At 34.6% G+C, this 13,672-nt stretch overlaps 1 protein-coding gene across 1 annotated transcript; it reads left to right on the top strand.

The window, feature by feature from the left end:
* Window positions 1–7: 7 nt before the first annotated feature.
* Window positions 8–12,348, top strand: LOC128206034 (double-strand-break repair protein rad21 homolog). The gene is made up of 12 exons (XM_052908160.1): window positions 8–131; window positions 1,105–1,270; window positions 1,684–1,910; window positions 2,186–2,295; window positions 2,695–2,892; window positions 4,324–4,386; window positions 5,580–5,675; window positions 5,984–6,124; window positions 7,934–8,157; window positions 8,330–8,438; window positions 8,680–9,008; window positions 10,031–12,348. The coding sequence occupies exons 2-12, from the start codon at window positions 1,127–1,129 to the stop codon at window positions 10,322–10,324; spliced, it is 1,935 nt and encodes a 644-aa protein (XP_052764120.1). The 5' UTR covers window positions 8–131; window positions 1,105–1,126; the 3' UTR covers window positions 10,325–12,348.
* The last annotated feature ends 1,324 nt before the right edge of the window (window positions 12,349–13,672 follow it).

Below are 13,672 nucleotides of genomic sequence, written 5' to 3'. Positions count from 1 at the left end.
TTTGGTGGTTGCACATTATGCAAATTGTTTGAGCGGGAAGAGTGGTGACGCCATTTTGAACGCAGAATGTAAACATACGACAATTTAGGAAGATTTGTTTTTGACAAAACACCATCTTTTGTCAATAAAAAGTAAGTGGAACTTCTTATTTTGCATTTTTGTATTGCTACACTGTATTGCAAGATTTAATTTTCAGTAAATGCATGCTTATTCCCGTTCTGCTGGTAAGTCGTGTTGGAAGTTCTGCATTTTTTATATTTTTTTGTCGATTTCATCTTGCATGCAGGTATTCGTGGCTTTCATGACTCTGTTATGTAGAATGTTTTGTTAAGAACCAGTCATCCGCTTGGCTCAGTCGGTAAGAACGCCGTTCAAGTAGGTTCAAGTCCCACGCTTTCAAAAGGTAATGTGGAGGTGGCGGGTGAGTGCGTCTCGATAAGAACCAGTGGCTTTTGTTTTAGTTTTTTTCGTAATTGCAATACAGAGACACAACTTGTTAGCACACATTCAAAACCCCTTATTGACTTAAGATATATTTTGCAGAATTCTACGTTTGAAAGTTTTTCATGGCAGACTATAGTCGATATAAACAGCCGCTTCAGAGTCTTTGACGATTTTTTGTTTTGGTGACGATATGCATCCATATCCCACATGTTGTTTTCCTAGCCAAGAATGACAGATCCAAGCACTAAGTATATTAAACCGAAAAATAACGGGCACCTGCTAGATAGTTCTGAAATGGGGATGCTTTGTTGCCAGAAGTCGTAGTGAATTAAGGTTTCATGAAACACTTAAGTGTTTATTCCCTGAACGTGCATTATTGTGGCTAGGCAGACTACTGCTATACTGGATATTCTCAAAACTGTATAGACCAGTGCGCCTGTGCTTAAAACTGGGCATTTTTTAATTGCATGCAAAAGGAATCTTAGAAGCTTGGACATTTCTTGTAAAAGACATTTCACCTATCTATATGTTAATTAAAAAACAGTATTGCGTAGTTATATAATGAACATTAACAACTCTTTAAATCATAGTTATGGTTAAACAATATATTTGCATCTAATCATTTTTGCATTTTCTTATTTTTATTGTTTTTATTTTAAGGTGATCATCTTCAGCAACCATCATGTTTTATGCACATTTTGTGCTGACCAAAAAGGGTCCATTGGCTCGCATATGGCTGGCTGCACATTGGGACAAGAAACTTACAAAAGCGCATGTGTTTGAAACGAACATTGACAGCAGTGTGGAAGCTATCATGAAACCTAAGGTATTTGCAAGTGGTAATGGCGCTCAATTCCAGAAATATGAAATACAAACTTCAAAGATGACCAAGAGATCACAAAATATGTCTGACTCAACAGTCGACCCAGGCTGGTAAAATTTGAGTTAGTTTAATGGCAAACCATTTAAGCCGCAAGGGGCAAATATTTTGGAAAAAATAAGCCTGCTATACCATACATTGTTATTGTAAATGCTGGATATTAATCAAAATGTCTGGTTGAACTGGATCAGTGTGACTTGGTTATTACCTTTAAAGTTGCAAGATAAAGGTTAATATTTTAACTTCTTATCAGAATACTGTAGATGCCTATTTGGAAATTATACGACCATAGAATTAAAATTTGAAAGTAGAGGTTTATTGATAGAGAAATATCCGTTATTCACCTTTTCCTTCTACAGGTGAAGCTGGCTTTAAGGACATCAGGTCATCTGCTGTTGGGTGTGGTGAGGATCTACTCACGCAAAGCCAAGTACCTACTGGCAGATTGTAATGAAGCCTTTGTCAAGATCAAGATGGCTTTCAGACCTGGAGTTGTTGACCTGCCAGAGGATAACAGAGAAGCCAATGTTGCCGCAATTACTCTGCAGGAGAACTTTCACGACTTTGATGCACTTGAAGATCTGCAGTAAGTGCATTGTTTCAAAATCTTAATATCGGTCTTCAACTCTTGACATAAAAGGCTCATCTCGTAATGGTCAGTCTTTTTATTTTAACCTTTTTAGAAGTTGGTGAAATATTTATGAGGGAATACCCATTAGTCAAATTATAAGTTATATGCCATTTAGATATTTTTATCTAAAATAAGAAAGATTGAGATTTTCTCAAACAAAAAAGGACTGTCATTATTTAAGATACATGTAGTGTTTTTTCATGATTCATAATAATGCTATACCATTTCAGTGATCTTGACATGACAGCTCAATTCTCAACTGTAAACCAGAGCAGGCCGGAGGAAATTACCATGAAAGAGGATCTCACCACAATCTCATTTGTAGGCGACGATAACTTTGGTATGAAAAATGTCAACTACTGGTTCAATATTTATTAGAATAAATCCACCAGTGGAAATAAACACAGGCCAACAAGACTGCCCCTGGTTAAACATATTTAAGACTTCATCCTAATTTTTAATTTAAAAAGCAGAGCTTGTAATACAAGTGAAGAGGTTGTTTATCCAAGTTCTAATGTCACAGTAGTGGGATTTATTTATTATAACTATTTATTTATTTATACCTGGTACACTGCTAGTAAAGACATAATAAAAAGATATAAATTTTGCAGTCTGGGGACTATGGAGATTTTATAGAAAGTTGCTAAAAAATGTGAGTTTTGGGATTTCTGAACATGTTTTGAAGTTATTATTAAATTTTGCAAACTTAAATGACCCATTTCTGGATTGGTCATCACAGGTGATGTAGACTTTGACGGGCGAGAGCTTTTGAGAGATGCCAACTTTGATGAGCACTATATGAAGAGCCCGCGGGTTGACCTTGATGTCGCCCCCATGCATGACCATTCATCTACCCTACTAGCCGAGACATCCACAGCTCAACCAATGGACGTCGACCTGCCACAGCTTGATGATGGCTTTGGTGGAGGATTTATGGGTATGCTAGTTACTTTGATACGAGTTGGGTTGATCTAGTCATCATTTGCAGGGGTTCTTAAAGCTGCACTCTCACAGATTGACCATTTTAACAACTTTTTTATTTTTTGTCTTGGAAAGAGCAAACCTTTGTGTAAATATCTGCTAAGCAATTATATAAGAATGCTAACAAAAAATCAGATTGTAGATTTTCATATTTCCATCCTAGAATTAATGTTTTACGGCTTAAACTGTTACTAACAGTTTAAGAAAAATGTATAAAACATCAATTTTTGAACTTGAATATAAAATCTGGGATTTGATTTTTTGCCAGCAGTCTTATATCACTAGTTTCCATGGATGTTCGCAAAAATTGGCTTTTTCCAAGACAAAAAATAAAAAAAGTCAAAACGTTCAATCTGTGAGAGTTAAGTTCAGGGTTAATCCTGAAAACAGGATTGTGAGCTTTTACTACAGACTATTGTACAGTCATAAAGAATTTCACTTTGCTCTGAATTTTGCTTAAAAAACAGTACGAGGTACCTTAAAATGAATATTAAAGACTTTGGAAACAAGTTCAAAAAGGGTCTAAGCCCATTTACCCTGCTTTGAGCAAGAATCCTTCATACTCTGACCACCGGCTATTCATAAGTATTCACAAACTTCAGCTGTTATAATCCCTGCATTAGTGTTGACTGTTATGTGCCTTTGGATGTTTAACAGTCCTCAGAATAATCAGAAAGCCAGCAGCTTCATTGCAGGAACAAGTAAAGTATGGAAATGAGACTGCCTTCTCTTCATCTTGTGAGGATCTTTCTCATGAAACTAGGTTTTCTTATTGTTACTTTGTTGCTGTTTCATAGTTGGAAATAACTTAGAGCTACAGATAAGGGTCGTAAAGGGCATAAATACACCCATTACGATATGAAATCAAACGGCTGTTCGTACCAGTACGATTAAAAATAATAAATAGGGCATAATGTTTTTCCGAGTATTTTTTACCGTTCTAGCTAGCTGTTAGGACTAAATGTTAAACCGGTTTGTTAAAATCAATTTATTATCCTAAGAGACTTACAGAAGGCAATAAGCCAAGAAAGTGGTAAAGATGTTTGAATTAATCAGGACTTGAATTTTGCTTAACAACATTTCAATTTTGTGTTTACAAGTTCTTATATAATTTAATAAATTTTATATTATAATTATGTACTATAAAAGTTCATTAAATAAACTTAGTCATTCAGTTTAATGAATGACCCGAGGGTGTACCATACACTTTACTAGATTGCATAAGGGTTTTAAATTCACTTCAAAAAGAAGTTAAGCATATTTTGTTACAAAAAAAGTTATCTGTAGCTCTGTAACTAGTTTTAAAATGTTCTGTATGTTGAACAGACATTTATGTTAAATGTTGGTTATTCACTGTTCAAGTTTGAGTTGACTGTTTATTGTGCAGATGATGATGACGACGACAATGATGCAGACAGTTTTGGCGGTGCTGTTACAAATGAATTCCTTGGTAAAAAATATATTTATTATAGATCCAAGCGTATGTTGATAGTTGCCCCTTAGAACTAAATGAAACTGTGAAAATGGGGGGACGCAAAATGTAGCGGACAAAAAGGCACGATGGATTAAAAACGATGGACAAACGACCAAACTACAACAAATAGAACTAAAAACTATTATTGTGTTTTATTTTGTCTGGTCAATAACTTAGGAAGCCTTTGTCCAATCACCACCAACTTTGGACAGAATGTAGATGGGAATTATATCTTGGATAAGTTCAAAGTTAAACAGCCATATCTCTGGAGTCTCTCAAGAGTAATTGTCCTTTAATTATATGAATTGCCTTAAATTGGTCTTATCCAATTGTTAACTTAAGCCTTTACACTATGTGCGCCCCAAATTTGGCCTCATGTACAGCCACTTATCACCAAACTTGGTTTCCTATAATTAGGACGAGCGCAGGCCTTAAAAATGGAAAATCTTGACCTGCACAAAATTAACTCACCTTACGCAGTCATCGAAATTAGACTTTTGGATTAATAAGCCTGAATTCTTATACTATTGCTTGGCATAAAACTATTTTGAACAAGTTCTACTATATAAAATTCAGAATTTGAGCAAGCCCGAAAGACATTTTACCAGTGCAGGGCTTGCAGGCTTGTGTAAATTTGGACCACTGCTTACATAGCCTATCAAATTTTCTATCAAAGCAATAGTATTAAACATTTGTTTTCTTTTATAAACCATAGAAATACCACTTAATTATCATAACTGCGTGACAAAATTAAGTAGAAGACTGTATCTTGATTGCCTATTACCAGTTTTTATCGATAGCAAACTATTAAAAACATTTAACAATTTCATTGATAATTTGATTTCTTTGATTCCCCAACGATTCAACTTTAACATAAAATTCATTTAACTGAATCCCAGTTCATGTGCATTCGATGAAATTTGTACCTGCCCATCATGACATCACATTTCCGATTTCTGACAGTTTTTACATCTGTGTTTTTCATGTTTAAATCTGAAGAATCTTACTCGCCCCGTCTGATGAGTTAGATTGAATATTTACTCGTCTGTCCTCGATATTCATCTTCTCCTGCGGCATATTTTGTTACAATTGGTACTCTTGTTCTAAATGTCATTGCTTCATATGTAAATTTCTTGGTAACGATATAAATGCCTGTTATGTGTTAACAGATGAGGATCTTATACATGGAGGAAACCTATTTGAGGACACACCAGCAGTGCCAGAGATCCCAGTTGCCACTCCAGCACCTGTACAGAAACCTCCAGGTTAATATAAACATTTAATTTTTTTAAAGGACTGTAAAACAAATAATAAAATCTTCAGTAAAATATACACCAAATAACTTGGAAGAGTGCTGTTTAAAATGGATGCTTTTGCTCACTATATAGTAAGCTTAAATGGCTGAGGGTTCATGGGTCTTGCTTAAAACAAATATCACTAAAAGATAACAGTGACCATGTTTTGGTGAGACCACTGGTTACGTAATGGTTTTACCACTGGGAATATCACTTACTGTATACTTTTATTACTGTTGAGAGTAAAGCTATTATCAATACCTATCTGCCTATTGCAGAGCCAGTCCAGCAGGCAGCCCCCACAGATTCCATGATGACGGCCACGCCCCTTCCTGGGACCTCTGGAGAGCAGACAACACTTATCACAAACGAGAACGAGGCTTTTGCTCTTGAGCCCCTTGATACCACACATATGCCAGGTGAGTGCATTTTAGTGGCGTTGCATATACTCAGCCTGAGAATGAGTTTTTATGCCCCCACAAAGTGGCGGCATATAGGGTTGCCCTTGTCCGTACGTACGTACGTACGTACGTATATGACTTGTAACGTACGTACGTACGTACATACGTACGTCCCGAAGATTGTTTCCGATCTAATTCTTGAAAACCGTTTGTCCAATCCTCACCAAACTTTAAACACATGTTTGTGACCATAATATCTTGATCAAGTTCGATAGTCATGGAAATCGCTTTAGTCATTTAGGAGTTACGGCCCTTTTTTGCCAAAAATTCCCGAAGATTGTTTCCGATCTAATTCTTGAAAACCGTTTGTCCAATCCTCACCAAACTTTAAACACATGTTTGTGACCATAATATCTTGATCAAGTTCGATAGTCATGGAAATCGCTTTAGTCATTTAGGAGTTACGGCCCTTTTTTGCCAAAAATACTTCAAAAATATATGTTTCCAATCTAATTCTTGAAAAGTATGTGTCCAATCCTCACCAAACTTTACATACATGATTGTGACCATAATATCTTGATCAAGTTCGATAGCCATGGAAATCGCTTTTGTCATTTAGGAGTTACGGCTCTTTATTTGCAAAAAAAGACTTGAAAAATACGTCCCGAAGATTGTTTCCGATCTAATTCTTGAAAACTGTTTGTCCAATCCTCACCAAACTTTTAACACATGTTTGTGACCATAATATCTTGATCAAGTTCGATAGCCATGGAAATCGCTTTAATCATTTAGGAGTTAGGGCCCTCAGATTATCCTGAATAATCATTATGGCTTATTTTCTGTGACAAAAAATCGAAGTGGGGGCATCCGTGTCCTATGGACACATTTCTAGTTTTATAAATATATGGTTTTATTATCTCAGTGTGTTTATGTTGTGTATATAAGATGTGTATCTGCACATGTCTGGCAGTTAAATTTCATTACGCCTTACGGAAGCAATTTTCATGGTTTATTTTCTTCTGTATGTTGTTACCTTGCTGAAGTTCTAGTAGACTGTTTTTGTCTCAAAGATTTGCACCCAGAATAAACATGTCAAAGCTTTTTATTCACTGTGATTTTAAATGGTATCAAAAATCATAATATGTGTATTTTTCCCATTTGCAAGAAAAAACATGCAAACAGACTTAAATTGTGTTGTATCAATGATCGATTATAATCGACAATTGATCGGAAAGGACTACTTCAGCGACAATCGATAGTGAAATTAGAACAATCGATTATAGTAATAAGGGACGTAACCACTACCAACTACCCGTCAAAATTTTGTCATGAAAATATGTTTTGTTTCTGGTTAATGCAAGTTAATGTTGAAATGTCAAGGTGTTTCTATGTTAAGTTATCTAGTCATATTTTTATCAAGTCAGTAAGTCACTACATTACCGTTTTGCAATTTTTCTTTGTACTTAAGCTGCTGAATTGGTTCTGATCTGCTCATGTCTGTGGTTTAAAAGTGATTTTTAAAACCTGTTACCGTTAACTTCCTACCATGTAAGAATCTAGTTTTCAGAGACCAAAGGCTCTAATTTTTGTAATTAAATGTAAAAACAATATTGTAAGGGAACATTGGTGCTTAAAACTGGTGCATGTACTGTATCTGTATGCCTTAAATATGATGATAATATAATAATGATTAAATCTATTAATAATTGATTATTGATCGGTTTCATAAACCGATTATCGATATTAATTTTTCTATCCGACACTATTTATAGATATGAAGTCTTGATATTGTTTAATTCAGTAAGACATTTTAATTTCTGGTAACAGGTGTAGGTGAAAGACGGAAGCGGAAACGTAAGCTGATTGTTGATGAACAACAGGGCATCCCTAGTGAGACAATGAAACTGCAGTTGTCTGACACAACAGATATAGTCACAACATTAGATCTTGCCCCACCCACAAAGAAGCTCATGCATTGGAAGGAAACCGGTGGTTTCGAGAAGTTGTTCGCTCTGCCTGGAAACGCCATAGTATCAAAAAGTATTCTCAAGGTGTGTACTCTTATAAATCTTCAAAGCCAGTCAAGCTCAAATGTCTTTATTAAACTCTTAAAAGGACTGATATTTGTTAGAATTTTAGATTTGTCACAGTCATCACTATAAACAATTTTTTTGGACAAGTGATGAATTTAGTTAGTACATTAATCTTTTCTTCTTTCTTCAGTTGTTCAAGCGCGGTTCTAAGACCCGGGCTGTGGAAGAGGTGGAGGATGGGGAGCGATTGGAACTGGAAGCTGCCGAGGTTATGAGAGAGGAAGATAGAAGTGCCACAGGTATAGTGATTGTTAAAACAAAACACTTTTTAAACTTAAGTAATGCTTGATTATAACAATGAATATGGAAATTCTTAATAGTATTTTATTCTGAATATTTCTCTCATTAGCCTATTTGATGAGAATGTACCAGGCAACTTAGACTATTGGTATTGAGTGAACAACTAAATCTATACTATTGTGAACATAATTAATTATCTATTGCACCTTTAACTTCAATGTTAATTTTTCTTCACTCCAGAAAAGTCCAAGATTGGAATGTCAACAATCCGACCAGAAATCAGTACTATAATGGAAGAGAGCTTGATTCTCGATACATCAAAACGATCTCGACGATCCGACCGCACAATTCCAGAAATGCCCACACCAAAATCTCCCCGTCTCAGTGCAGCTGCCCCAGAGCCCCAGGACGTCTCTGACATCTTTGGTCAGTCGGTGCTGGAGCCACAGATGGACATGCCCGAAATGCCGAGTCTCATACAGCCACACTTTGAGGAAGATGGACCTCCCTCTATTGCCCCATTCAGTGTGGGGCCACATTCTGTAGGACCCCCGTCTGTTGGACCAGTGGTGAGTTGAATAATGATAAGGCCTAAAAAAAAATACATTTGGTTCGGGTTACCCGACCCTACCTACGGAATAGGCGCCGACCCTACCGTTTTTATAGTCAGTTTGAAAAAAAAATGAAAAACTAAAAAAAAAAAAAAAAAAAAATTCGTTTTTTTTTTTAATTGCTTTTTAATATTAAGTTTAAACCTTAAATGCTTGTACAGAAGATAGCTTTAACACCATTCTCCAATGATGAAAATTATATTCTTATATAAAACCTAATAAAAAAAAAAAATAAAAAAAAATAAAAAGCCTACCTACCCTACCTATTTTTTTTTAAGGATGTAACCCTAACCAAACAATTTTTTTTTTTAGGCCTAAGTCTATTAAATTGAAAATATCTTATTATAACATCGGCAAGTCTTTCACACTGGTTAAAGTGTAAGGCCTTTTCTACATCTTTCACCTTTGTTTTGCTTTTGTCCCATCTATGACATTTGACGCCTTTCCCTAAATAATAAACATTCTAAGTTCTAAGCTACGAAATGACTGATATGGGAGGAACAAAATTTCAGACTTAATATAATTTGTATATGTGATCAATACAGTATTCAAAACAAACAAATGATTTTAATTATCAAAGGGTTTGATCTTGCTGATATTTTTATTTTGATGGCTGGTTACATTGTCCAAAAATGTGTATTTTAGGTATACAGTGAATATTTCAAATATAACCAGTGATAAGAACAATATATTATTAATAGAATATTAAAAGACAATATTCATCATCACTCATATTTCAAACAATACTTTGGCCATAAATTAATTTGAATCATATCCCTTTGTTCTTACTTGCCAATTACTGTGATTTGACTTCTGTTCTTACTTGCCAATGACTGTAAGTTGTTTTTTTTGTTAAGTTCCTGAATGACCAGCACATAGGGGAGACATATATGTTTTCCCATGACAACATTCTCTATTTATTTAAACAATAGATATCAAGGACATACATCATTTGGTTATGAATTTGTTTTGTTTTCCAGTCATTTGGTGCCGATGTTGAGGGTGGCGACCAGATGCCGGAAACCGAAGAGCAGGAGGAACAAAGGTGGACGAAACGCACAGAACAGATGCAGCACACTCTCGATCAGGGATTCCGCTACACTGACGAACTCAGCTTCAAGGATATGGGACGCAAACTTAACCGGAAACAAGTCACATCAAAGTTTTACACATTGCTTGTTTTGAAGAAGCATAAAGTGGTGACTGTTTCTCAGGATGAGCCCTTCGGTGACATTCTAATTGGGAAAGGTCCAAAGTTTGGAATTTCTTGTTAATTTACGTGTAATTCTATCTTGTAAAGTGTTAATTCTGTTTGTTGTAAATTATATATGATGCCCGACAGTGTAAGTGAAATTTGATAATTGTAGTAAGCTTTATGTTGATTGACTTTAATTCGATGAATTATGTTACATTTTCTAACATGCTTTAGTAGACAGTGTTTTTTCTTGGTTTAATTCACTGCCTTCTAAAGGGTGTTTTCAAAAATATCCATTATCTACATAATATTTTCCCAGTTCGATAGACTGAGTTGATGTGAATGAATAGAAAATTAATGGTTTCCTTGTTAACAAACATGATCTTTATAAGGCAAGCTCTAATGAAGTAAAATGAGTGTTTTCATCATGATTTTGTATTTTCCAACTGATAGATTGTCAATAATTATGATCAAGTCAAATAAAATGGTAATTTTTTATATCTATAGGCAAAGCAAATATTGTACCAAAATAAAACGTGTGTTAACCGGATACATCAACTAAGGTCCAGTTGTCCAGTTTTAGTTAATTATGTTTTTGATATGTGCACCATATTGATGAAATATTGTAAGGCAGCAGTAATTGTATCTGTTTTGTATATTTGTTATCATTTTCTGCCTAAAAGGTATAATAGGGAGGTTTTCAGTGGACAAGACATACCGTATAACCTACGAACAAAACCCAAGTAGAGCTTTTAAACTTACATCTGTGTCTGCAATATGATGAAGAATTAGAAAAATACTAAAAGTTTAAAATCATTTATGTATCCGTTTTGATACAAAAATAATGTTACGTGGCTTTTCATACATAATAATTTCCTATTATATTATTTTGGGGAACATGGTAGCATGCATCACAGAAATCTTGTTCTGTAAATAATGTAATGAACTGGCAGATATGCAAGCGTTACATTGCGTACATCTCATCACTGTTGTTTGTCTTACTGTACATGTTAGATAAGGATTAGGTGCGAGATGGACATATCTTCAGATGGACGTATCTTCGTCTGTTTCCATATGAAGTTTGGTCAATCTTGATTTAATCCTCATTAGGTTTTTTAAGTGCCACAATAGAGGCTTGTGTGTATTTTAGGTGGAAAAACCGTGCCATTGCAAAACCTTTCCAGATCATCTTAAAATGTTAAAATTCATAGCCCCTGACTGTAGATAACTCTACAACAAAATATAGTGCGATTGATAGTTATAAATTTGATTAAATATTATTTTAATTTCAGAAATCAAAATTGAGATATAATATACTGGATAGGTAATTAAATACTTATTGTCTTCGGTTGAACAAATCCAGCAATTTGTTAAATAGGGAATACAAATTAAGAATAAACTTCAACTATTGGCATGTGCATAATTTATTAAGTGCTATCAAGAATTAAGAGCATTGTTCAAAACTGATGTAATTGAATCTTATTCTATGTTTTTAACAAAATAGTTTTTACCATGTATTTGTGTCTATATTTTTTATCCTCTTTAAACTAAATCATTTTAGAAAAGAACTTGAAATAACTGTGATGTTTTGTAAGAAATAGGATAGTGATATTGATGGTCGCTTAAACAAACAAGCTTTGTATTGTTCAGATATTGTTTAAGTGTTAAAGCTTGGGAAGAACTTGATTTTTAAATGTACTCTGCAGTCAAAGGCCTAGTTCTGAGTGACGCTGCCTCCAATCCAAATTTGGTTGACTCGATTTCCTTCTGTTACAATCCATTAGATCTCCGATTAATAAATATTTATATATCAAAGCATTACTGTTGCAGCCCTATAACTTTCAATACAATTAGCTCATAAATAATACACTTGAAATGTGGCCATAAATGTGGACTGGTCAGCTGGGTATTAAAACAAGGCATGTACTTCTTATACTAGGCCTTTAAGAACAGATTCAGCTATATTTTAGTTAGTATTTACATACATGTGACTGTGTTCAATCCATTCATTATTCATTGTGTCAGTGAATTTCTGTCATTCATTAGAGCGGTATTTCTGCCAAATTTAAATATCTTTGTTTTATAATAAAATATTTGAACCTCTTCTTGTCTTGTTTTGGTGGTACTTGTGTATTGAAAATGGGACCAAAACCATAATTAATGATCAAAATAATCAGAATGGTTATCTTGATCAACCATCGATTTCATTATCGAAAAATAAATATGCACATGATAGATAAGTTGCTAAAATTTATTTCTACCTGATTGACATAATAGCAAATCATATTTGGTCAATGAGAAATTCCTGTCCCGTTTTCACTTGTCTGGGGCATATCTCGTAAACTATTAGAGGTATCAACTTGAAATTTCATATGTAGATCTATAGATCTCATTGAGGGCAAGTGCAGTGCACAAGAACTGTTAATCTTGCTTCCATATTTTTATCGAGTTATTATAGAGTTACTGCCCTTTGTTAATTCATGCTTAAATTTTGTCAAAGGCATATATCGTAAACTATTAAATGTAGCAACCTGAAACTTAAAAACTGTATCTCTTGTTTCCATATTAAAGTTATTGCCCTTTGTTAATTTGCATGTTTAACTTTACCTTGCACCTTTTCTTATTATTTACCTTTGATCGATTTTATTTGTCTGTTAGGGTTCTGCAAATCAGATGTGTCCCCTGATACGGGATAGTTTATGTAAAATATGAGCATAACTAGAACTCTGCTAGTCAGATGTATTGCCTGATGCCAGAAATATTGTGTTAAATATGACAAATTAGGCAGAGGGCACTGCTTTTGGAGATATATATTTTTTAACAATAACCCATTGTGCTTCTTTATTTTTTGCTAAAATTTTGTCAGAGGTTTATTCCAGATACAAAAGAAGCTGAATATTCAGCGGTATTGGATCATTGACTTAAGAAAAAGTAGGTTCCTCAAAGGTTAGCTGTTAGCTTTCATGTGCTACATGTATATGTGTATGACTCAAGTTTCCTACTAACACAAATGGGCTCAGCAGAAATGATGGTTATTTACATTTTTAGCTCGACTATTAAAAGAATAGGTGGGCTATACTTCTCGCCCCAGCGTCAGCGTCCGGTTTAAGTTTTAGGGCAAGTTGGGATTTTCACTACCCTACATTCAATTGACTTAATACTTCACGCAGTTGTTCAGGGCCATCACATGATGAGGTTAGATAACTCCATATTATTCTTTACACAGATTATGGCCCCTGATTGACTATGGAACTTAGGTTAAAGTTTTAGGGCAAGTTGGAATATTTATCAATAACTTCTATATCCTTTGTTCAATCGACTTAATACTTCACACAGTTGTTCAGGACCATCACACAATGAGGTTACATAACTCCATATTATCCTAAATACAAGTAATGGGCCCCTGATTGACTTAGGTTAAAGTTTT

The sequence above is a fragment of the Mya arenaria genome, chromosome 10 (genome assembly GCF_026914265.1).
Source record: "Mya arenaria isolate MELC-2E11 chromosome 10, ASM2691426v1".
Taxonomy (NCBI): domain Eukaryota; kingdom Metazoa; phylum Mollusca; class Bivalvia; order Myida; family Myidae; genus Mya; species Mya arenaria.
The sequence above is the reverse complement of the archived record's forward strand: the minus strand, read 5'-3'. Positions and strand labels throughout refer to the sequence as shown.